This window comes from Hemitrygon akajei, chromosome 6 (genome assembly GCF_048418815.1).
Source record: "Hemitrygon akajei chromosome 6, sHemAka1.3, whole genome shotgun sequence".
NCBI lineage: Eukaryota > Metazoa > Chordata > Chondrichthyes > Myliobatiformes > Dasyatidae > Hemitrygon > Hemitrygon akajei.
Window position 1 is genome coordinate 92,889,756 of NC_133129.1, and position 24,568 is coordinate 92,914,323.

The window sequence follows — 24,568 nt, forward strand, 5'->3', positions numbered from 1 at the left end:
GTGTGTGTGTGTGCGGAGTTTGCACCTTCTCGCTGTAGCTGCGTGTGTGTGTGTGTGTGTGTGTGTGCGGAGTTTGCACCTTCTCGCTGTAGCTGTGTGTGTGTGTGTGTGTGTGTGTGTGTGTGTGTGCGGAGTTTGCACCTTCTCGCTGTAGCTGCGTGTGTGTGTGTGTGTGTGTGTGTGTGTGTGCGAAGTTTGCACCTTCTCGCTGTAGCTGCGTGTGTGTGTGTGTGTGTGTGTGCGAAGTTTGCACCTTCTCGCTGTAGCTGCGTGTGTGTGTGTGTGTGTGCGAAGTTTGCACCTTCTCGCTGTAGCTGCGTGTGTGTGTGTGTGTGTGTGTGCGAAGTTTGCACCTTCTCGCTGTAGCTGCGTGTGTGTGTGTGTGTGTGTGCGAAGTTTGCACCTTCTCGCTGTAGCTGCGTGTGTGTGTGTGTGTGTGCGAAGTTTGCACCTTCTCGCTGTAGCTGTGTGTGTGTGTGTGTGTGTGTGTGTGTGTGTGCGGAGTTTGCACCTTCTCGCTGTAGCTGTGTGTGTGTGTGTGTGTGCGGAGTTTGCACCTTCTCGCTGTAGCTGTGTGTGTGTGTGTGTGTGTGTGTGCGGAGTTTGCACCTTCTCGCTGTAGCTGTGTGTGTGTGTGTGTGTGGAGTTTGCACCTTCTCGCTGTAGCTGCGTGTGTGTGTGTGTGTGCGGAGTTTGCACCTTCTCGCTGTAGCTGTGTGTGTGTGTGTGTGCGGAGTTTGTACCTTCTCGCTGTAGCTGCGTGTGTGTGTGTGTGTGTGCGGAGTTTGCACCTTCTCGCTGTAGCTGCGTGTGTGTGTGTGTGTGCGGAGTTTGCACCTTCTCGCTGTAGCTGCGCGTGTGTGTGTGTGTGTGTGTGTGTGCAGAGTTTGCACCTTCTCGCTGTAGCTGCGTGTGTGTGTGTGTGTGTGTGCGGAGTTTGCACCTTCTCGCTGTAGCTGTGTGTGTGTGTGTGTGTGTGTGTGTGTGTGTGCGGAGTTTGCACCTTCTCGCTGTAGCTGCGTGTGTGTGTGTGTGCGGAGTTTGCACCTTCTCGCTGTAGCTGTGTGTGTGTGTGTGTGTGTGTGTGTGTGTGCGGAGTTTGCACCTTCTCGCTGTAGCTGTGTGTGTGTGTGTGTGTGTGTGGAGTTTGCACCTTCTCGCTGTAGCTGCGTGTGTGTGTGAAGTTTGCACCTTCTCGCTGTAGCTGCGTGTGTGTGCGGAGTTTGCACCTTCTCACTGTAGCTGTGTGTGTGTGTGCGTGTGTGTGTGTGTGCGGAGTTTGCACCTTCTCGCTGTAGCTGCGTGTGTGTGTGTGTGTGTGTGTGTGTGTGCGAAGTTTGCACCTTCTCGCTGTAGCTGCGTGTGTGTGTGTGTGTGTGTGCGGAGTTTGCACCTTCTCGCTGTAGCTGCACGGGTCTCCCCCAGCTGCTGCAGTTTCCTCCCACAATCCTACAACGTACAGTTGGTGGGTTAATTGGCCCCTAGTGTGTGGGTGAGGGGTCGTATCTGGGGGGAGTCAATGGGCTTACTGTTAGTCAAGTTTATTGTCATGTGAATAACCACATAATGTCTATAGAAATGAGACAAGGTTTCTCTGAACCAGGGTGTAAAGCACAGTAATACACATAACACAGGATAACTTATGAAGGTAATCACACATACATAAATGACAAACTAAAGTGCATAAATTAAAGATTGTACGGTACAGAACAGATTAACTGGTGACACTTCAAATGTGATGATGCAGGGAGTTCAGAAGCCCAACGGCCTGAGGGAAGAAACTGTTTCCCATCCTGACCGTTCCTGTCTTTGTGCATCGGAGTCTTCTGCCTGGTGGTAGAAAGTCAAAGAGGATGCTGGATGGATGGGTGGGATCCTTAGTAATACTGAGGATGCATAATGGTTGTCATGGGGTTGATGGGCCGAATGACCTGTTTCTGTGCTGTCTGACTGCATTGCCATTTGGTTGCAGGTTCTGTGTTTCAGATGAGGGTTTATAATCCCTAAGGCAAACATGAAGGATCCCACGTCCTGTGCCTAGAATGTGCTGCCCGGGTGGAGGCAAATACAACAGAGGCATTGAAGAGCCTCTTAGTCAGGCACGTGAATGTACAGAGAATGCGGGGATATGGACGTTGTGTCGGTAGGGGGTTTGCAGTTAGGTATTTAATTAGTTTGGCACACCGTCATTGGCCAAAGCGAATGTTCTGTGCTTTGTATTCCTGAACCAAGTAAATACAGCACAAAATCTGTTCAGCTGGTTGTCGCCGTCTGAGCTCTCTGCTTGTCAGGGTCGACCATGGACGTTGCATCCTAGCTGTCTAAGTACACAAGGCAGGGCAGTACGATATGGAGAGCAAGCTGCTTCCCAGGAAGCAGGCTCCCCCTCTCTGGGCATCTGATGAATCCAAAGGAACGGCAGACACTGATACAGTTTGGTACCAGCAGGAGTTGCCAGTCAGCATTGAACTCAACGTAGGGACTCCAGCTCTGGATTTTTCAGGGTTTACTCCTGAAGCCCTCCCCAAGAGTGGGTATAGCCACAAGGCGGTGGAGGTTTGAGATCAGAGATTTCCTCCTTCTAGATGACGTAGTGACCACGGCTGACCAGCCCCATCTGCCCAAAGCGTGGGTTTTATCGCTCCAGCAACCCGCCTTTGCCCCTTCTCCTGTCAGTCGAAACAGTTCTGCTAAGCCACACATGAAGGTTAGGAGCTGGGCTTGGTTGTCAGAGGCTATTTTGAGGCGCACTCCATTGGGAACATTCAATAGGTAGTGGGAGCCCCCGGCTATAACAACCTTAAGGGAATGCTGTCACCATCACTGACAAAATTTCAGAAGTCTCTCAGTGGTAAAGCATTTTGGGATGAAGATTGGCAGAGTTATGGATAGCATAGAAGTTTGTCGTAGGTTACAATGGACGGTCAGAAGGAGTCCAGTCCAGAGAAGTGTGAAGTGATACACTTTGGGATGTTGGACTTGAAGGCAGAGTACCGGGCTAACGGCAAGATTCTTAGCAGTGTGGAGGGACAGAGGGATCTTCATAGATCATGATGTTCGTAGATCCCTTAAAGTTGCCTCATGATTCCTGGATGCGGAGCTGAGTGATGATGGCATCAAGCGGCAACTCCTTTGCTTGCTTCTTCTGAAATACCTCTATTTCCATCTTTAATATCTTTATTTTTCCCTTTCAGGGTTCTTTTGAAGACCCTGACCTGGAGTTTCATGCTGACTATGGTTCTTTACAGGAATGGGACCCTCTCAGAGTTCCATAACTGGCCGTTATTTGGCACGCCAAAGGCTCGGCCTAAGAGTCTGGGTCAGATTTGGAAGCCTAGGATCTTGGGGGTCTGGAGAAGGGCGGATCAAGGGTTGGTGTCATGTCAGGAGACCCGTGTGTCTTAGGGGGGAGTCGAAATATTTACGGCTGTGTGCCTGGAGACCCGAGATCTTTGAGATTTTTGGGCACAGAGCTTGAAAAAAGCGACACAATGGACTCTTAACATTAAAACCAGTGAGTTGTTTGTTATGTCTCCCCACTCGCTGGGAAAACGAAGACTCCTCCTTCTCCTTTATTGGGGGAGGAAGAGGAGAGGGAGAGGGAGGGAGAGGGAGGGAGAGAGGGAGGGAGAGGGAGGGAGAGGGAGGGAGAGGAAGGGAGAGGGAGGGAGAGGGAGAGAGAGGGAGGGAGAGGAAGGGAGAGGGAGGGAGAGAGGGAGGGAGAGGGAGAGGGAGGGAGAGAGGGAGGGAGAGGGAGAGGGAGGGAGAGGAAGGGAGAGGGAGGGAGAGGGAGAGGGAGGGAGAGAGAGGGAGAGGGAGGGAGAGAGAGGGAGAGGGAGGGAGGGATGGGGGAGAGAGAGAGAGCCCATGCGCGCCTGTGGTATGTTGTATACTGGGTGAGACACTAAGTCTGTGAGGTAACTGCAAGTCTGCTTACACTTGAGTGTTTGGTGGTGGTGCCAATGCTTTTTTGCCGTGTGTGGGGGGAGGGGGGGAATTGCTGCTGCTTACACGTGGGAGGGAGGGGAGCTGCGGGGAACTTTGGGGTTCTAACATTTAACTGTTGTTCATTCTTTGGGGCACTCCTCTGTTTTCATGGATGGTTGTGAAGAAAAAGCATTTCAGGATGTATATTGTATACATATCTCTGACATTAAATTTGACCTTTGAACCTTTGAAGTTGCTGCACAAGTTGATAAGGGTGCTTAAGAAAATATATGGTGTGCTGGCCTTCACTTGTCAAGGGATTGTGCTCAGGTAATCTCCTGTTAGACCACACTTGGAGTATTGTGTTCAGTTCTGGTCACTCCATTATGTGAAGGCATTAGAGAGGGTGCAAAGGAGATTTATCAGGATGCTGCCTGGATTACAGAACATGTTTTATTAGGTAAGGATGAGCGAGCTAAGGCTTTTCTCCTTGGAGTGAAGGAGTATGAGGTGATATGGCTGGTGTGGAAACACCAATGCCTTTGAATGGAAAATCCTACAAAAAGTAGCCGATACAGGCCAGTCCACCATGAATAATGGCCTCCCCACCTTTGAGCACATCTACAAGGAGTGATGTCGCAGGTAAACAGCATCCATCATCAGGACCCCTATTAACAAGGTCACGCTCTCTTCTTTCAGGAAGAAGGGATGGGAGTCTCAGGACTCACAGCACCGGCTTCAGGAACAGTTATTACCCTCAACCATCATGCTCTTGAACCAAAGGGGATAACTTCACTTTACTGGTACCCATCATTGAAATGGTCCCACAGCCAATAATGGACTCTTCATCTCAAGTTCTCGATATTTATTTCCTGTTTATTTATTACCATTATTTCGTTTTTTTTTTGTGTATTTGCACAGTCTGTTGTCTGTTGCACACTGGTTGAATGCCGAAGTTGATGTGGTCTTTCACTGATTCTGTTACAGTTCTTGGATTTACTGAGTATGCCCACAAGAAAGAGAATCTCAGGTCTGCATATGGTGACATGCATGTACTTTGGTAATAAATTTACTCTGAACTTTGAAGAGACGTAGGTAGAGTGGGCAGCCATCATCTTTTCCCCAGGGAGCAATGAGAGAACATCTTTTTAAGTCGATTAGAGGAAAGTATAGGGGTAATGTTTGAAACAGGTTTTATACACAGAATGCTAATTGCAAGGAACACACAGGCAGGGCTGGGATATGAGGAATGTTTCCAGCAAGGCGGCAGGTGTACTTAGACGTTGCAGTTTCTACAGGGCTGACCAAAGGTGATATTGTCTTTTTTAAATGTATTTTCCATGATCACAAGACTCTGCTGGACATTAAGAACTTAATGTATTACGGGTCTACCCCATCAATGAGTTGCTTGTTGCTGAAGGGACCTGAACGTGGTGTAACCACGTTGCTGCTGCTACAGAGAGGTGTCAGAGTCGGTGCACAGAGGAGGTGTGCAGTCTAACAATGAGTGATTGTCTGGTCGCTTTTCTTGTGATTGCAAGACCTTGTTGAACGTTGGTGGTGTGGAATGCTGCAAGCCCAGTTAACTGATTTATTGATGAATGTCGGGGGAACTACATGGCCTTGGTCATAGCAAGGACTAGACCTCAAGCTGCGGCGTTGTCTGTTGGAAGCCACCCAGGGGAGAGTCGTCGGAGTCAGTGCTGGAGCCATGTGGCGTGGCATCCTTGCTGGTGCAGGTGCTGCTCTCCTGTGTTTGCTCGGTGGAACTCAAGCTACATTGTTTTCAACCGCAGACTTGCTGCAATGTTCATGGAGTCAAGGACTTCGACTATATTTTTTGTGTGATTGTATTCTACTGCTATCCTATATGTTCCTTGTGGTGTTTTGCACTCTGACCCTGGAATAACACTGTTTCATTTGGCTATACTCATGGGTATTCATGTATGGTTGAATAACAATTAAACTTACACTTGAACGTGATTTAAGCGGGCACATGGATGAAAGAGAAATAGAGAGCTTTATGGGATGGAGTGGTTAGATTGATCTTGGAGTAGGTGAAAAGGTCAGCACAACATTGTGGGCCAAAGGGCCTATTCTGTGCTATACCTTTCTATGAACTAAAAGGTACCTATCTTTCAGCTGAGGCAGGAGGGGGATGGGGATCATTAACGATGGATTACTCAAAACTGAAATCCGTTGCTGTAGATCCGCGTCAGGTCAGGGTTAGTAGGCAGGTTAGATTCCAGGAGCTACGAATCACCAAGGCCCCTTCCTCTCCTTCTCAGTTCCCTTTGGGTCTCTCGTTGTCGATCAGGGTGATCTTCTGGGACAGCGCCCCCTCGTTGGGCAGGCAATTGCTGGCTGGAGTCCCCTTAACACAGCTCTCCACCGCTGCCTTCAGCTGCAGAGGGACCAAGCAGAGAACAGAACCAGAAATTGGGAGCAGGGATGGCCTGCTTCACCATTCAACACCATCAAACTCACCATGCAAACTTAAAAGAAATTTGGCATGTCCCCGTTGACCCATGCCAATTTTTAAGAAAGCACCCTATCCAGATGCATCACACCTGGTATGACAAGGGCTCTGCATGAAACCCAGACCATCATGGAAACCAGGAACCCTTCCATGGTGAGAAGAGATGCTGCCAGTGCTGGAAATCTAGGCAACACACACAAAATGCTGGAGGAGCTCAGCAGGTTAGGCAGCATCTATGGAAGGGAATAAACAGTTGATGATTCAGGCCAAGACCCTTCATCGTCCCCTCCATAGATAATGCCCAACCAGCTGACTTCCTCCCACAATTTAGCATGTGTTCTCCTCCATGGACTCTATCTACAGGTCAGAGACCCTACCCAGGCTGGACAGTTTCTGTCTCCTCACTCCCATCAGGCAGGAGGTACAAACATCTGAGCTCGAGGCTCAAGGACGTCTCTACCCCACTATTGAACCGGGTCCATTGATTTTTGAAAGATCATCACTAATGCCTCCACAATCTCTTCAGCCACCTCTTGCACAACCCTGGGGTGTAAACCAACTGGACCGGGTGACAGAAAAACTTCAGACCTTTCAGCTTCTCAAGCACCTTCTCCCAATTAATGGCAACTTCACTCACTTCTGCCCCCTGACAGTCTTGAACTTTTGGCATACTGCTAGTTTTCCACAGGAAGGCAAATGCGACATTTACATCCAGTTCGAGATGTCAAGAATATAAAAGAAAGGATGTAACGTTGAGGCTTCATAAGACACTGGTGAGGCCTCACTTGGAGTATTGTGAGCAGGTTTGGGCCCCTTATCTAAGAAAGGATGTGCTGAAACTGCAGAGGGTTCAAAGGAGGTTCACAAAAGTGATTACGGGATTGAAAGGCTTGTCACATGAGGAGAGTTTGATGACTCTGGCACTGTACTCACTGGAACTCAGAAAAATGAGGAAGGAATCTCATTGACACCTATTATATGGTAAAAGGCCTCAATAGACTGGATGTGGAGAGTATGTTTCCTATGGTCGGGGAGCCTAGGACCGATGGACCCGGCCTCAGAATAGAGGGGTGTCTTTTTGGAATAGAGATGAGGAGAAGTTTATTTAGCCAGACAGTGGTGAGCTTGTGGTTGCCTCAGGCGGCTGTGGGAGCAAAATCATTGCGTATATTTAAGGTTGAAGTTGACAGATTCTTGATTGGTCAGGGCATGAAGGAATGCGGAGAGAAGGCAGGATACTGGGGCTGAGAGGGATAATGGATCAGCCGTGATGGAATGGTGAAGCAGACTCGATGGGCCATATGGCCTAGTTCTGCTCCGATGTCTTACAGTCTTACAATAGGATGGAGTCTTGGCCTCACAATGTACCCTGTTGTGACCTCTGCACTTTATATTCTCTGTAATTGTACCACTTCATTCTGCATTCTGTTACTGTTTTACCTCGTCCTCCCTCTATGTGGAATGATCTGTATGGATGGCAGCAAAACAAAGTGTTTCACTGTAACTTGGTACGTGTGGCAATGGCTGCAGTGGCTTGTGCACACAGCTCAGCACATGGATATCTCCTGCCCTCCACGGTCTGTGTCCTCACTTCTTGCTGCCTCAGTAAAGCAGCCAGCACATTTTCTCTTCTCCCTGTGGAACCCCTCTTCCTTCTCTTTCTCTTATGGTCCACTCTCCCCTCCAATCAATTCCTTGCTCTTCAGCCTTTTATATTTCCCACCCACCTGGCTTCAGCTATCATCTTCCAGCTATCTTCCTTCCTTCCCCGTCCCCCACCCCCACCATTTTATTCTGATATCTTCCCCCTTCCTTTCCCATCCTGAAGAAGGGCCTTGGACTGAAACATTGACAGTTTATTCACGTCCATAGACGCTGCCTGACCTGCTGAGTTCCTCCAGCAATTTGTTTTTGTTGCTTTGGATTTCCAGCATCTGCAGACTCTCTCTCATGTGTATAATAAACTACTTTACCAGGTTAAAGTAACATCCTATGGGAACAGGCTTTTCAGCCCACCAAACGTGCGCCAACCATGAACCACCCAATTACACTAATTCCATTTTAATTCCTTCACTTACCTATCCATTCCTCCGAGATTCCTCCCCTCACCCACGCACCAGGGGTAATTTACAGCAGCCAATTATCCCACCAGCCTCAAAGTGCAAAGTACATTTATTATCAAAGTATGTATAAACTATACAACTTTGAGATTTGTCTCCTTACAGGCAGCCACAAAAACAAGAATTCCAAAAAACCCAATGCGCAGAGAGAGAAAACACAAATCGTGAAAGCAGTAAAAATAAGCCACAGCATTCAGAACGAAAGAGTCCACAGACATGAAGCCCAGAGCAGTCTTAAATTAAGATTGAAATCTTGAATCTTAAACCTGGGAAGTATGGGGAAACGGGAGCACCACATTTATTCTAAGCTGAATCCTGCCTCCACCCTTGTAATGGAAACCGTGTCACGAATCAATTGCTCCTTACCAAAGGTCATCGTTAATCATTTCCAACCCAATTCTTGCTTCGGGTCACAGCATTATGTCTCCAAATTTTTAATTTCCTATCTCTCATTGTTATGTCCCCCCCTCCCCGATTTCTTTTGTTATTTTATTTCTAATTACTAGATCTCACGTGTTGGCGCGTGGCCAAGTGGTTAAGGTGTTCGTCTAGTGATCTGAAGGTCACTAGTTCGAGCCTTGGCTGAGGCAGCGTGTTGTGTCCTTGAACAAGGCACTTAGCCACACATTGCTCTGCGACGACACCGGTGCCAAGCTGTATGGGTCCTAATGCCCTTCCCTTGGACAACATCGGTGGTGTGGAGAGGGGAGACTTGCAGCTTGGGCAACTGCCGGTCTCCCATACAACCCTGCCCAGGCCTGCACCAAGGCGCAAATCCATGGTCTATCGAGACTAACGGAGGCCTACTACTACTAGATCTCTAACTATTGTTCATTGCTTATTAATGCATTGCTAAGCAATTGACCTTCAACATCAGTTCAGCTATTTCTTTTGTCACTATTAGAAGCACTTTGTTACGAGTCGAAGGAATTTTAATCAATATTTGAATCTACCTTTTATGAGAATGCTGAGAAGCCCTGTCTCCTTGTGTACCATAACGCATTGTTGTGTAATAATACCGTCTTCAAACTACAACTACGCCAGGTCTGGAGTTTACCTAGCTGCCTAGCTTAAGAAACCAAGAACCTCTTGAGTGAGGGCAGAGTATTCATATTTTATCATCAGTACCCTGTTCTCCCCATCATCCCTTGATCTCTTTAGGAATTATTATTATTAAGAGATTTAACACAGTAAGGGGCCCTGCCAGCCCAATGAGCCTGCGGCACTCAATGACCAATTTACCTACTACGTCTTTGGAATGTGGGTGGAAACCAGAATTTTCGGAGCAAACCTATGCGGTCACTGGGATAACATACAAATTCCTTACAGACAGTAGCAGGAATTGAACCAGGGTCACTGGTGCCGTAAAGCGATATGCTAACTGCTATGCTACCATAGGAATGTACTTGTAACAAAATGGAACCTGTATTGTACCAGAGTGCTTTGATAATAGTGTTTGTGCAACATTATGCCGATGGGCATTGAGTATCGGACAAGCTGCACAAAGACAAGCGGATTTGGTTACTGGAAGAATGGCAAGTACACAGATTAAGCAGACTAACAGAATGCACCCCATCCTTGAACTGGTGCGGGTAGTTAACAGTTGTATAAAGGAGTGGCTACACGTTTGTTTCTTTTGAAACTATCACCAGCTCTTGTGTGGTGCTGGTCTTCCCCTGCAGCAAGTAAAATATTTGCACTACCACTCATTTTATCGCTCAGTACCACTCTGAGTTAATTGTTGTTTGTTACAGGATGTTTCAAAGATGCCTGGCACTACCGTGCCGCCCCAATTGGAACCATATCTACCCCCATCCTGAATGATTTGTCCTCTGTTCTGTGGCAGAGAAATCCACTTGTTCACCATCCTGCTTGGGTGAAGAAATTTCTCCTTGCTTTATTCCTAAATGGTTCCTTTTCCTTGCTTTGTGCCGCATTGGGTGTCAACCTTGCCGTTTCTGTCAGCATTTTGTGTTTTTTACGAGGCCAAGTTGCTAGCTCAACACTTAACCCAGCATAGATGGAAAGCGTGCAAGGACCACTCGACCCCTGGTGCAGGTGCCACTATGCCAATGGCCGGCCAGTTGATTCCTAAATCCCTATGTCCTTTGGCTGTGATCTCTAAGGCTGGATTCAGTGACCTCTAAATCAGCAACATCCATCTGATCTGTCCACCTTGACAGGGGATATTATCATTTTCAATGAGGGATGCCTCCCCATTCAATTTCATCTTAAACACGTGAGATTCGCAGTGGCAGGAACTCCAGAGTAACACCTACAAAATGCTAGAGTTCTCAGCAGGTCAGGCAGCATCTATGGCATTTATGACAAACTCAAGGCCCGCGGTGGAATTATCTTTGGCCCGCGAGATAATATCTAATTACTATTAAAGCTGGCCCCAGTAATCGAAGCGCCTATGGCGTATGATATGGCTAATGCTGAGTTTATTCAGGTACCAGGTTTTCAGGGTTTTTAGTGTTTATTCGGCAGTCTTCTTCATAAGAAACGGAATTTGTAAAGTGAAACACTTTGTAGTTATAGCAGAGACTGAGACACATGAGAGCAGGCTGAAAAAACGGAGGCAACGAAAGCTGCGTTTGCACGCATCCGACTGATCCGGCCCGCATGAAGCTGCATTTTGCTCAATCCGGCCCATGACCTAAAATGAGTTTGGCACCCCTGGTCTATAGGAATGGACAAACAGTCGATGTTTCAGGCTGAGACCCTTCTTCAGGACTGGAAAGGAAGGGGAAGGTGCTAGAATAAAACAACAGGGAGAGTGGAAGGATGACTAGCTAGATGATGACAGGTGAAGCCAGGTGGTAAAGGGCTGGAGAGGATGGAATTTGATAGGTGAGGAGAGTGCACCGCAGGAGAAAGGAAAGGATGAGTGAACCAAGGGGAGATGATCGACAGGTAAGGAGAAGAGGTAAGAGGCCAGAGTGGGGGATAGAAGAAGAAGGAAGAGGCAGGGGAAAATAATTACTGGAAGGAGAAATTGATATTAGTGCCTTCAGGTTGGAGGCTAGCCTGTCAAAATATAAGGTGTTGCTCCTCCTCCCTGAGATTGGCCTCTTCATAGTGAAAGAGGCGGCCATGGACCGACATGTCAGAATGGGAATGGGACAGGAATTAAAATAGTTGGCCACTGGGAAATTCCACTTCTGGCGGATGGGGTCGACAAAACATTTCCCGTTTAGGTTGGGTTTCATCAGTGTAGTGGAGGCCGCATCGGGAGCACTGGATAAAATAGAACTGGTTTCGCAGATGAAGTGTTGCCTCACCTGGAAGGTCTGCCTGGGGCCCTGAATGGAGGTGAGGGAGGAGGTAAATGGGTAGGTGTAGCATTTCAGTAGTTTGCAGGGGTATGGGTCAGGAGGGCGATTAGTGGGGAGGGATGAATGGACAAGGTAATCATTGGGATTTCTGAGAAAACGGAGAGCGGCGGGGGAGGTAAAGATGTGTTTGACGGTGGGATCGAGGTGAAGGTATGAGTAGGTGTCTGAGAGTTGCCACCTGGCCACGGAAAGGTAGAAGGGAAAATGCCAGACTACAACAGCGGCCTGTTTGTGGATTTGATGGTAAGGTTGGAATTGGTGTGGAAAGAATGGGGGGCAGTGACTTCGGGGGCAGGGGTAAGTCTGGAGGAGGAGTGAGGAGTTTTGAAGTCGAGCCAGCTGGTGACTTGTCAGCAGTTTGAGATGAAAAATCCAGAGTAGGCAGGGAACCAGACTGTGTTGTCCACAAAGGGAAGGAGGGTTGGAGACAGGAGAAGGGGTCATTGGTACAGGGTGGGGACTTCTGGCCAAAGAGGTGAGCTTGGATATGGAGGCAACAGCAGAAAAGCTTGGCATCGCAGCAGGCACTGAGATGTAGATGAAAGGGGACAAAAGTCCCCCTTGCTGAGGACAGAATGCTCTGCCTCAGAGAGGGGAAGGTTGGAGGGAGTAGTGAAGACACAGCAGAGATTAGAGCTGGGATTGGAAAGGAGAGGAGAGTTAGTGCCGTCAGAGGAGGGAATGTTCAGTGAAGGTAGTGTGGAAGGAAGATGGAGGCTCCGAGGATTCATGAAATGGTAGGTTTCAATAAGATCCCCACACACTCTTCCAAATTCCAGTGAGTGTAGGCCCAAGGCTGCCAAATGCTCCTCATATGTCAACCCCTTCATTCCTGGAACCTCCTCTGGACTCTCTCCAATGACAATACATCTTTTCTGACATAAGAGGCCCAATACTGTTGACAATACTCTGAGTGCAGCCTGACTGGTGTCTTATAAAGCTTTAGCATTATCTCCTTGTTTTTATATACTATTCCCCTTGAAATAAATGGCAACATTGCATTTGCCTTCTTTACCACAGACTCAACCTGTGAATTAACCTTCTGGAAGTCTTGCACAAGGACTCTTAAGTCCCTCTGCCCCTCTGATGTTTGAACCTTCTCCCCATTTAGATAACAGTCCGCACTATTGTTCCTTTTACAAAAATACATCATCATACATTTCCCAACGCTGTATTCCATCTGCCATTTTCTTGCCTATTCTTCCAATTTGTCTAAGTCCTGCTGCAATCACATTGCTTCCTCAGCACTACCCACCCCTCCACCTATCTTTATATCATCCGTAAACTTTGCCACAAAGCCATCAATTCCATTATCCAAGTCATTGACAAGCAATATGAAAAGTAGCGGTCCCCAATACTGACCCCTGAGAAACACCACTAGTCACTGGCAACCAACCAACTTGCTGCCTCCTGCCTGTCCCCCATTCCTCCATCCATGCCAGTATCTTCCTGTAACACCATAGGATTTTATCTGCCTCTCCTTTGTCCACCCTGCTTGTTACTTCATTTATTTATTGAGATATAGCTCAGAACAGGTCCTCCCAGCCCTTCGATCTGCACCGTCCAGCAATCCCCTGATTAAATCCCAGCCTGACCACAGGATAATTATCCTGTGAGTACATACTGGAACGTTCAGCACAAGAGTGTGACTGGTACAAGAACCAACTGGGTGGATACTGTTTAAATCCCCATCCCTTGCCTGGCAGAGTGTGACTGGTATAAGGACTGACTGGGTGGTTGTTGTGTAACTCCCCATCCCGTGCCTGACAGTCTCTCTGTGTACACAACAGGCGAGTGTTCAGAAGTCACAGGGTGTTTTCATAACAAGATGAAGGTACCAGAAGGACATGTGAATCAATTGACTGTAAATATATAAAGCAGTGCCTTGTGACTCCATCACATGTGAATTGCATACTTTTCTATGGAAACAAATATAATGGAATGAATAATTTTGGCAAAACAAAGACCCCACCGTACAGGTGAGGTGGTGGAAGAATATTGACATGTATAACACCGGGGTACGGTACCGGTGGGAACGGGTCCGTCACTGTATAACACCGGGGTACGGTACCGGTGGGAACGGGTCTGTCACTGTATAACACCGGGGTACGGTACCGGTGGGAACGGGTCTGTCACTGTATAACACCGGTGTACGGTACCGGTGGGGTCGGGTCTGTCACTGTATAACACCGGGGTACGGTACCGGTGGGGACGTGTCTGTCACTGTATAACACCGGGGTACGGTACCGGTGGGAACGGGTCTGTCACTGTATAACACCGGTGTACGGTACCGGTGGGGTCGGGTCTGTCACTGTATAACACCGGGGTACGGTACCGGTGGGAACGGGTCTGTCACTGTATAACACCGGTGTACGGTACCGGTGGGGTCGGGTCTGTCACTGTATAACACCGGGGTACGGTACCGGTGGGGACGGGTCTGTCACTGTATAACACCGGTGTACGGTACCGGTGGGGTCGGGTCTGTCACTGTATAACACCGGGGTACGGTACCGGTGGGAACGGGTCTGTCACTGTATAACACCGGTGTACGGTACCGGTGGGGTCGGGTCTGTCACTGTATAACACCGGGGTACGGTACCGGTGGGGACGTGTCTGTCACTGTATAACACCGGGGTACGGTACCGGTGGGAACGGGTCTGTCACTGTATAACACCGGTGTACGGTACCGGTGGGGTCGGGTCTGTCACTGTATAACACCGGGGTACGGTACCGGTGGGGACGGGTCTGTCACTGTATAACACCGGTGTACGGTACCGGTGGGGTCGGGTCTGTCACTGTATAACACCGGGGTACGGTACCGGTGGGGACGTGTCTGTCACTGTATAACACCGGGGTACGGTACCGGTGGGAACGGGTCTGTCACTGTATAACACCGGGGTACGGTACCGGTGGGGACGTGTCTGTCACTGTATAACACCGGGGTACGGTACCGGTGGGAACGGGTCTGTCACTGTATAACACCGGGGTACGGTACCGGTGGGGACGGGTCTGTCACTGTATAACACCGGGATACAGTACCGGTGGGGACGGGTCTGTCACTGTATAACACCGGGGTACGGTACCGGTGGGGACGGGTCTGTCACTGTATAACACCGGGGTACGGTACCGGTGGGGACGTGTCTGTCACTGTCTAACACCGGGGTACGGTACCGGTGTGGACGGGTCTGTCACTGTATAACACCTGGGTTCGGTACCGGTGGGGACGTGTCTGTCACTGTATAACACCGGGGTACGGTACCGGTGGGGATGGGTCTGTCACTGTGTAACACTGGGGTACGGTACCGGTGGGGACGGGTCTGTCACTGTATAACACCAGGGTACAATACCGGTGGGGACGGGTCTGTCACTGTCTAACACCAGGGTACAGTACCGGTGGGGATGGGTCTGTCACTGTGTAACACCGGGGTACAGTACCGGTGGGGACGGGTCTGTCACTGTGTAACACCGGGGTACGGTACCGGTGGGGATGGGTCTGTCACTGTAGAACACCAGGGTACAGTACCGGTGGGGATGGGTCTGTCACTGTATAACACCAGGGTACAGTACCGGTGGGGATGGGTCTGTCACTGTATAACACCAGGGTACAGTACTGGTAGGGATGGGTCTGTCACTGTATAACACCAGGGTACAGTACCGGTGGGGATGGGTCTGTCACTATATAACACCGGGGTACGGTACCGGTGTGGACGGGTCTGTCACTGTAAACACCTGGGTACGGTACCGGTGGGGACGGGTCTGTCACTGTATAACTCTGGAGTACAGTACTGGTGGGGACGGGTCTGTCACTGTGTAACACCGGTGTACGGTACCGGTGGGGACGGGTTTGTCACTGTATAACACCGGGGTACAGTACCGGTGTGGACGGGTCTGTCGCTGTATAACACCGGGGTACGGTACCGGTGGGGATGGGTCTGTCATTGTGTAACACTGGGGTACGGTACCGGTGGGGACGGGTCTGTCACTGTATAACACTGGGGTACGGTCCCGGTGGGGATTGGTCTGTCACTGTATAACACCAGGGTACAGTACCGGTGGGGACGGGTCTGTCACTGTATAACACTGGGGTACAGTACCGGTGGGGACAGGTCTGTCACTGTATAACACCAGGGTACAGTACCGGTGGGGACGGGTCTGTCACTGTATAACACCGGGGTACAGTACCGGTGGGGATGGGTCTGTCACTGTCTAACACTGGGGTACAGTACTGGTGGGGTTGGGTCTAGGTTAGTGATTCCCAAGGGGGACAGTCTCATGCCTTAGAGGTGCGTTAGGGGAATTAGGATGTCACTGGGGTGCATTTGGGTTTCTTGGGGGAGCAGTAAGCCACACCCTAACTTGAGGCACGACCCTGTCAACTCACTGCTGTCTTTAAGATCCAATAGGCAATCCCTAGTCTGCGTTCATTTTTAGTTTCAATTTAGCCCTGTTAATGATGGATAAATACGTACGGCACGAACTCCAAGAGTCTGAAGGTGATGAAGCCCTGAATTCTAATCCTGCTAAGAAACAGAAACTACAGAAAGTGCATCAATACAACGTTACATACCAGGAGTATGGTTTTATTCTATTCCTGTCAGATCAGTGATGCCCTGTGTGTCTTATTTGTAATACTGTATGATCTGATGAAGCCATAAAGTCATCAAGATTGCTTGAACAGACACTCTGAAATGGCTAGTTATGGTACTACTCAGTTCCGAAAATGAAAGGAGAATTTGAAAAGCATTTCACACTTGAGAAACTTAAAATTGATCTTGACAGTGGTCTCATTGCTTCTTATAACATTTCCAAAATCATAGCAAAGTGTTGAAAATCTCATGCAATGCTAAAAAATAACCAGAAGAGCTCACCACTGTTCTCAAAATGGATATCAGTATTTCATAAACAATTCCTGTAATAACTCTGTAGCTCATTGTATTGACAAAATGAGCGAAGACATTGAGAATCAACTATGCACAGAGCTAAAAAAACCCCCAGAATTTGGGATACAAATGGATGAGCCCATGAGGCATTGCTAATGGGATATGTACGGTTTATCAAAAATGGAAAAGTTTATGAAGAAGTTCTCTTTGGTAAAAAGTTATAAACAAATATCAACGGAGAATCAATCTGCGATGAGATCAAAATGAACATTGAGGATAAAAATATTCCAATTAGGAACATGATTTCCTGTGCTACGATGGAGCACTATATATGACAGGTCACCATGCTAGTTTAGTGGCATTTATGAAAAAAGAAATTCCAAGTCTGTTTGCATTCTGTTGAGTAATTCATCGCTAACATCTCATAGCCAAAAACCCCAGACAGCAATTTTTTTCAAGTACGACTCTTGTAATATCTGCTGTTAACAAAATTAAAGCTTATCCATTAAATATCAGAATATTTCACCAGTTATGCCAAGATAATGATGAAGAGCTCAAACACAGGCTTCTTCACACTGAAGTTCATTGGCTGTCAACAGGCTGCTGTTTAAAATGTTTCTTTTTGACACTGTGGATGAATTTTTGCTCAAAGCCAACAAGAGCTTAGGAAACAAGATAGAACTTTTACATGGAGATGAGGCATACCTAGCTGATCAGTATAAGAAAATGAACATTCTCGATGTGAAACTGCAGGATTAGAATTTCAGTTTAATCCAGGCAGAAGTGCAGTGTCTGCTTTTATCGGAAAATTGAAAAATATATAAGCAAAACGTTGAGAGAAGAATGTTCTCACAGTTTCCCTGCATGGAAAGTGTGATACTCTCTTTCACAGACAGTGATTTGCAAGAGTACTGCTTACACCTGCTGTCACTGAAGAAGGATTTTCAGAATCAATTCAAGGCTTTGAACAATCTGGAAATTCTGGACTGGTAACTAACCCATAAGGATGCTTATGTGAGAATGCTGTTTTTGGACTACAGTTCAGCATTCAACCCCATAATTCCATCCAGGCTTGACAGGAAGCTCAGAGACCTCGGCCTTCACCCTGCCTTGTGCAGTTGGATCTAGGACTTCCTGTCAGATCACCAGCAGGTGGTAAGAGTGGGCTCCCTCACCTCCATCCCTCTGATTCTCAACACAGGAGCCCCTCAGGGCTGTGTACTAAGTCCCCTCCGTTACTCCCTGTATACCCATGACTGCGTTGCCACCTACAGCTCTAATTTGCTAATTAAGTTTGCTGATGACACTACATTGATTGGCCTAATCTCAAACAATAATGAGGTGGACTACAGGGAAGAAGTCATCTCTCTGACACAGTGGTGTCAAGAAAACAACCTCTCCCTCAATGTCCCAAAAAAACAAGGAGCTGGTTGTGGATTACAGAAGGAAAAGAATCCGGCTAACCCCTATTGACATCAATGCATCTGGGGTTGAGAGGGTGAACAGCTTTAAGTTCCTCGGCATCCACGTCTCCGAGGACCTCCCGTGGTCTGTACATACCAGCTGTGTGGTGAAAAAAGCACTCAAGTACCTCTTACACCTCAGACAGTTGAGGAAGTTTGGTATGGGCCCCCAAATCCTAAGAACTTTCTACAGGGGCACAATCGAGAGCACCCTGACTGGCCGTATCACTGCCTGGTATGGGAACTGTACTTCCCTCAATCGCAGGACTCTGCAGAGAGTGGTGTGGACAGCCCAGCACATCTGTAGTTGTGACCTTCCCATGATTCAGGACATTTACAAAGACAGGTGTGTAAAAAGGGCCTGAAGGATCATTGGGGACCCGAGTCATCCCAACCACAATCTATTCCAGCTGCTACCATCCGGGAGATGGTACCACAGCATAAGAGCCAGGATCAACAGGCTCCGGGACAGCTTCTTCCACCAGGAAGGCAGATTATTATCTGTTAGGAAAAGGGGAAGTACAACGAGATCTAGGTGTCCTTGTTCATCAGTCACTGAAAGTAAGCATGCAGGTACAGCCGGCAGTGAAGAAAGCTAATGGCATGTTGGCCTTCATAACAAGGGGAGTTGAGTACAGGAGCAAAGAGGTCCCTCTGTAGTTGTACAGGGCCCTGGTGAGACCACACCTGGAGTATTGTGTTCAGTTTTGGTCTCCAAATTTGAGGAAGGACATTCTTGCTATTGAGGGAGTGCAGCGTAGTTTCATGAGTTTGATTCCCGGGATGGCGGGACTGTCATATGTTGAAAGATTGGAGCGACTGGGCTTGTATACACTGGAATTTAGAAGGATGAGAGGGAATCTGATTGAAACATATAAGATTATTAAGGGGCTAACACAAGGAAATCTGCAGATGCTGGAAATTCAAACAACACACACAAAATGCTGGTGGAACACAAAAGGCCAGGCAGCATCTATAAGGAGAAGCACTGTCGACGTTTTGGGCCGAGACCCTTCGTCAGGACTAACTGAAAGGAGAGATACTAAGAGATTTGAAAGTAGCGGGGGGAGGGGGAAATGCGAAATGATAGGAGAAGACCGGAGGGGGTGGGCTGAAGCTAAGAGCTGGAAAGGTGATAGGCGAAAGTGATACAGAGCTGGAGAAGGGAAAGGATCATGGGACGGGAGGCCTCGGGAGAAAGAAAGGGGGAGGGGGGAGCACCAGAGGGAGATGGAGAACAGGCAGGGTGATGGGCAGAGAGAGAGAGAAAAAACAAACAACTAAATATGTCAGGGATGGGGTAAGAAGGGGAGGAGGGGCATTAACGGAAGTTAGAGAAGTCAATGTTCATGCTATCAGGTTGGAGGCTACCCAGCCGGTATATAAGGTGTTGTTCCTCTAACCTGAGTGTGGATTCATCTTGACAGTAGAGGAGGCCATGGATAGACATATCAGAATGGGAATGGGACGTGGAATTAAAATGTGTGGCCACTGGGAGATCCTGCTTTCTCTGGCGGACCGAGCGTAGGTGTTCAGCGAAAGATTATTAAGGGATTGGACATGCTAGAGGCAGGAAACATGTTCCCGATGTTGGGGGAGTCCAGAACCAGGGGCCACAATTTAAAAATAAGGGGTAGGCCATTTAGAATGGAGTTGAGGAAAAACTTTTTCACCCAGAGATTTGTGGATCTGTGGAATGCTCTGCCTCAGAAGGCAGTGGAGGCCAATTCTCTGGATGCTTTCAAGAAAGAGTTAGATAGAGCCCCTAAAGATAGTGGAGTCAAGGGAAATGGGGAGAAGGCAGGAACGAGGTACTGATTGTGTATGATCAGCCATGTTCACATTGAATGGTGGTGCTGGCTCGAAAGGCCGAATGGCCTACTCCTGCACCTATTGTCTGTTGTCTATTGTCTATTGCCATCAGACTGATTTGAGTGTATTTCTATGTTACGTTGACTGTTCTATTTATTATAAATTACTGTGATTGCACATTGCACATTTAGATGGAGATGTAACGTAAAGATTTTTACTCCTCATGTATGTGAAGGATGTAAGAAGTAAAGTAAATTCAATTCATTTCCATCCTCCTACCTTGTTGAAAGGGGCTTCTGCGCAGTGAACCACATACTCACAACAAACAGAAACCGCTTGGACATTGTTACACGCGAGGACTTAAGGCTTTTGCTGTCACAAATTGAACCAGATATTTCAACTCTTGCTAAAGACACCAAGCTCAAGGATCACATTGATATCGAAGCTGCTGTACAGCACACAGGTACTGTGTAGGCTAAGTTTAAAGACAAATGAAAATTTAATGCAGGATCATTTTTCTCATGTTAGCCTATAGTAGACATACTTTTACACTGTAGGGGCACTGGAAAGTATATTGTGCCTAAGAGGGGTGTTGGCAAGTATGAAAGTGCTTTGGGGGGGGGAGGTGTTGGGCTTAAAAAGGTTGGGAAAGGTTGAACTAGGTCTTATTAAGTAGACTCGAGGAACTGAAGACTTCAAATTCATAAGCTCTTTCACCTACCTGATTTGATTAAACCTCTGACAAATTTAGTAAGAAATCACCACTCTCCATCAATCTACCATTGGTTGTCCATGTTATTAAACAGGAGGAGACCATCTGGCTGATGCCAGTTCCCCACAGAGCCTTCCTGTCAGTCCCAAACCCCTCCCTCCTCATTTCCCTGCTCCCCGTGAGTTATATCCATCAGTACCTCTTTCAGAGCAACCACACCGACCAGCCTCCCGGTGGAGGTGACGTACGCGATTCTGAGCCCAAGGAGGTTGAAGAGGTTGTAGCACTGGAAATCAAGGAGAGGAAGGAATGATGTGAGAAGCTGGGGGGTGATAGTGGATGATCTTTGTTTCTGGATCCCTCTGTGGCTTGGTCTCCCTTCCCCCTCCTGGTCTGTTCTCTTCCCCTGGGCTCCACAGCACCATTCACACCCCCTACCCTCCTCTCGATGTCCGTGGATGTCTCCCATCAGCTTCCATCACTCCAGAGAAGACAGCCCAAGTTTGTCTAGCCTCTCCTCATATGCTCAAATCCAGGCAGCTTCCTGGTGATCCTTCCTGCACCGTGTATCATGGAGAGTATCCTGACAGGTAGCATCTCCGTCTGGTCAGGACTGGGAACGAACTGCACAGGGCTGTACTCAGCCAGCCCGCCAGCTCCATCATGGGCACTAGACTCCCCGTCATCACGGGCATCTTCAAAAGGCAGCCCCTCAAAAAAACAGTAAGGACTCTCACCATCCAAAACATGCCCTCTTCTCATTGCTACCATTAGGGAGGAGGGAGAGGAGCCCGATAATCAACACTCAACATTTACGATAGCTTCTTCCCCTCCACCATCAGATTTCTGAACAGACCATGAATCAATGAACACCATCTCACAGTTTTCTCTCTTTATGCACTATTAATTATATTTTAATATCTTTCTTATAGTAGTTTTTTTAATGTACTGCACTGTATTGCTGCCAGAAACAACCAATTTCTCAGCATATGCCAGTGATAATATGCCTGATTCTGATCCTCTAGATCCTTCCTATAATGGGGTGACCAGAATTGAACTCAATACCCCAGGCATGACCTAACCAGAGTTTTATAAAGCTATAATATAACTTCTCAGCTAATGGTGGTGTAACCATTTTCAGGGAGGACACAATGGCTTGCAAGGCCTGAGGTGCCAGGCCAAAGCTTTTTACCTCATGAAGTGTTTCCTTTTCTACAAGCCTGAAAGGTGCAGGATCAATCACGGATTCGTCCAGCTGTAGGACTTCCTGGAGCTGATAGTACTCCCACTCTTCCACCTGTAATAGAGCACGTAGAAAGAGCAGTGGGGCGGGTGAAGGGAGGACACAGGGGCCTGTGCTTCAGTGGGTGGGGATTGATCCAATGCAGAATGCAGTACAGTCACAGGCAATGTTTAAACTCCATCAGCACTGAGAGACAGGAACTCTTGCTTCCAACAGACCAGGGGTTCAACAATGTACAGCAGTCTCGTCATACCTTAGATACAGAGAGAAGCTCCCTCTGCACCAAGCCGTCACACACTCCTAGAACACAGGTTTGATACAGAGAGAAGCTCCCACTGCACTCTCCCATCACATACCTCTAGACCACGGGTTAGATAGAGAGCAAAGTTCTCTCTCCACCATCCCGTCACACACTCCTAGAGCACAGGTTCAATACAGAGTGAAGTTCCTCTGCATCGTCCTGTCACACACACTCCCAGAGTACAGGTTAGATAAAGTGAAGCTCCCTCTGCACAATCCCGTCACACACACTCCTAGAGCATGGGTTAGGTAGAGAGTGAAGCTCCCTCTGCACCGTCCCGTCACACACACTCCTAGAGCATGGGTTAGGTAGAGAGTGAAGCTCCCTCTGCACCGTCCCGTCACACACACTCCTAGAGCATGGGTTAGGTAGAGAGTGAAGCTCCCTCTGCACCGTCTCGTCACACACACTCCTAGAGCATGGGTTAGATAGAGAGTGAAGCTCCCTCTGCACCGTCCCTTCACACACACTCCTAGAGCATGGGTTAGGTAGAGAGTGAAGCTCCCTCTGCACCGTCCCGTCACACACACTCCTAGAGCATGGGTTAGGTAGAGAGTGAAGCTCCCTCTGCACCGTCCCGTCACACACACTCCTAGAGCATGGGTTAGGTAGAGAGTGAAGCTCCCTCTGCACCGTCCCGTCACACACACTCCTAGAGCATGGGTTAGGTAGAGAGTGAAGCTCCCTCTGCACCGTCCCGTCACACACACTCCTAGAGCATGGGTTAGGTAGAGAGTGAAGCTCCCTCTGCACCGTCCCATCACACACACTCCTAGAGCATGGGTTAGGTAGAGAGTGAAGCTCCCTCTGCACCGTCCCGTCACACACACTCCTAGAGCATGGGTTAGGTAGAGAGTGAAGCTCCCTCTGCACCGTCCCGTCACACACACTCCTAGAGCATGGGTTAGATAGAGAGTGAAGCTCCCTCTGCACCGTCCCGTCACACACACTCCTAGAGCATGGGTTAGGTAGAGAGTGAAGCTCCCTCTGCACCGTCCCATCACACACACTCCTAGAGCATGGGTTAGGTAGAGAGTGAAGCTCCCTCTGCACTGTCCCGTCACACACACTCCTAGAGCATGGGTTAGGTAGAGAGTGAAGCTCCCTCTGCACCGTCCCGTCACACACACTCCTAGAGCATGGGTTAGATAGAGAGTGAAGCTCCCTCTGCACTGTCCCACCACATACCTCTAGACCACGGGTTAGATACAGATTGGAGTTCTCTCTGTACTGTCCCATCACATACAATCCCAGGGTATTTATTGGTAAATTAATGCTGGCCTTACGGGTGATCCCAGATTAAAATTATTTGATATCTGTGGTTACCTAGAAGGTCACCATTTATTAGCCATAACTACCCTTTGAGAAGGTGGTGGTGGGCTGCATCCTTGAAGCACTGCAGAGTTTCCAGCGAAGCTATAGGGGAAGGAATTTCAGAGAGATCCAGCAATGAGGAAGGAATGGTGATAGATTCCCAAGCTGGGATGCAAATTGGAGGGGAGCCGGCCGGTGGTGGCGTTCCCTGCTCTTGCATTTGGAGTTCAATTCCAGCCAGTGTCTGTAAGGAGTTGGTGCGTTCTCCCAGTGACTGACTGGGATTCCTCCGGGTGCTCCGGTTTCCTCCCAAGTTCCAAAGACGTTGGAATGCTATACTTGAGCTGGACACTTGCGGGCTGCCCTCAGCACAATCCTTGGTCTGTTTTGGTCATTGACGCAAGTGACCCATTGCGCTATGAATTTCAACGTACAAGTTACAAATAAAGCTAATCTTTAAAATCTCTTTAGAGCAGAATGGTGGAATAATTTTAGTGAATTTTATATAACACGTGGTTGGCTACCACGTGCTGGTGGTGGAGGGGTGGGCATGTTTATGTGGTGGTTGGTGTGCCTATCAAATGGGCTTCTTTGTCCTGATGGGGCCCAGCTTATCAAGTGTCATTGGAGATACACTCACCCGGGCAAATGGTGGATGTCCCATTATGCTCCTGGCTTGCACCTTCTAGCTAGTGGGACAGCCCTGAGGTATCAACTCAGGGTATCTGGACCCCAATCTTCTTGTGTCCATGTTGTTTATATTGTCTGGTTTTTATAGCCAGGGAGCGGTAATGGGGATGAGCTCCCACTACCTATTAAATGCTCCCAGTGGTATGTGACTCAAATAATCTCTGACAACCAAGTCCAGCTCCAGGCCTTCACATATGGCTTAGCTACTAAGCCCAGCAGAACCATTTCTACTAACAGGAGAAGAGGCAAAGGCGGGTTACTAGCAGCCTAAAACTAGTTGATTGGGCAG

At 48.3% G+C, this 24,568-nt stretch overlaps 1 protein-coding gene across 1 annotated transcript in view; it reads right to left on the minus strand.

The window, feature by feature from the left end:
- Window positions 1-4,777: 4,777 nt before the first annotated feature.
- Window positions 4,778-24,568, minus strand: part of LOC140729281 (chloride channel protein ClC-Kb-like) — a 118,203-nt gene continuing 98,412 nt past the window's right edge. Inside the window, exons 21-23 of the mRNA XM_073048883.1 lie at window positions 21,924-22,028; window positions 20,931-21,017; window positions 4,778-6,331 (exon numbers count right to left, since the gene is read on the minus strand). Coding sequence (XP_072904984.1) covers window positions 6,212-6,331; window positions 20,931-21,017; window positions 21,924-22,028 — 312 coding nt within the window. The 3' untranslated portion in view covers window positions 4,778-6,211. The remainder of the gene's footprint in view (window positions 6,332-20,930; window positions 21,018-21,923; window positions 22,029-24,568) is intronic.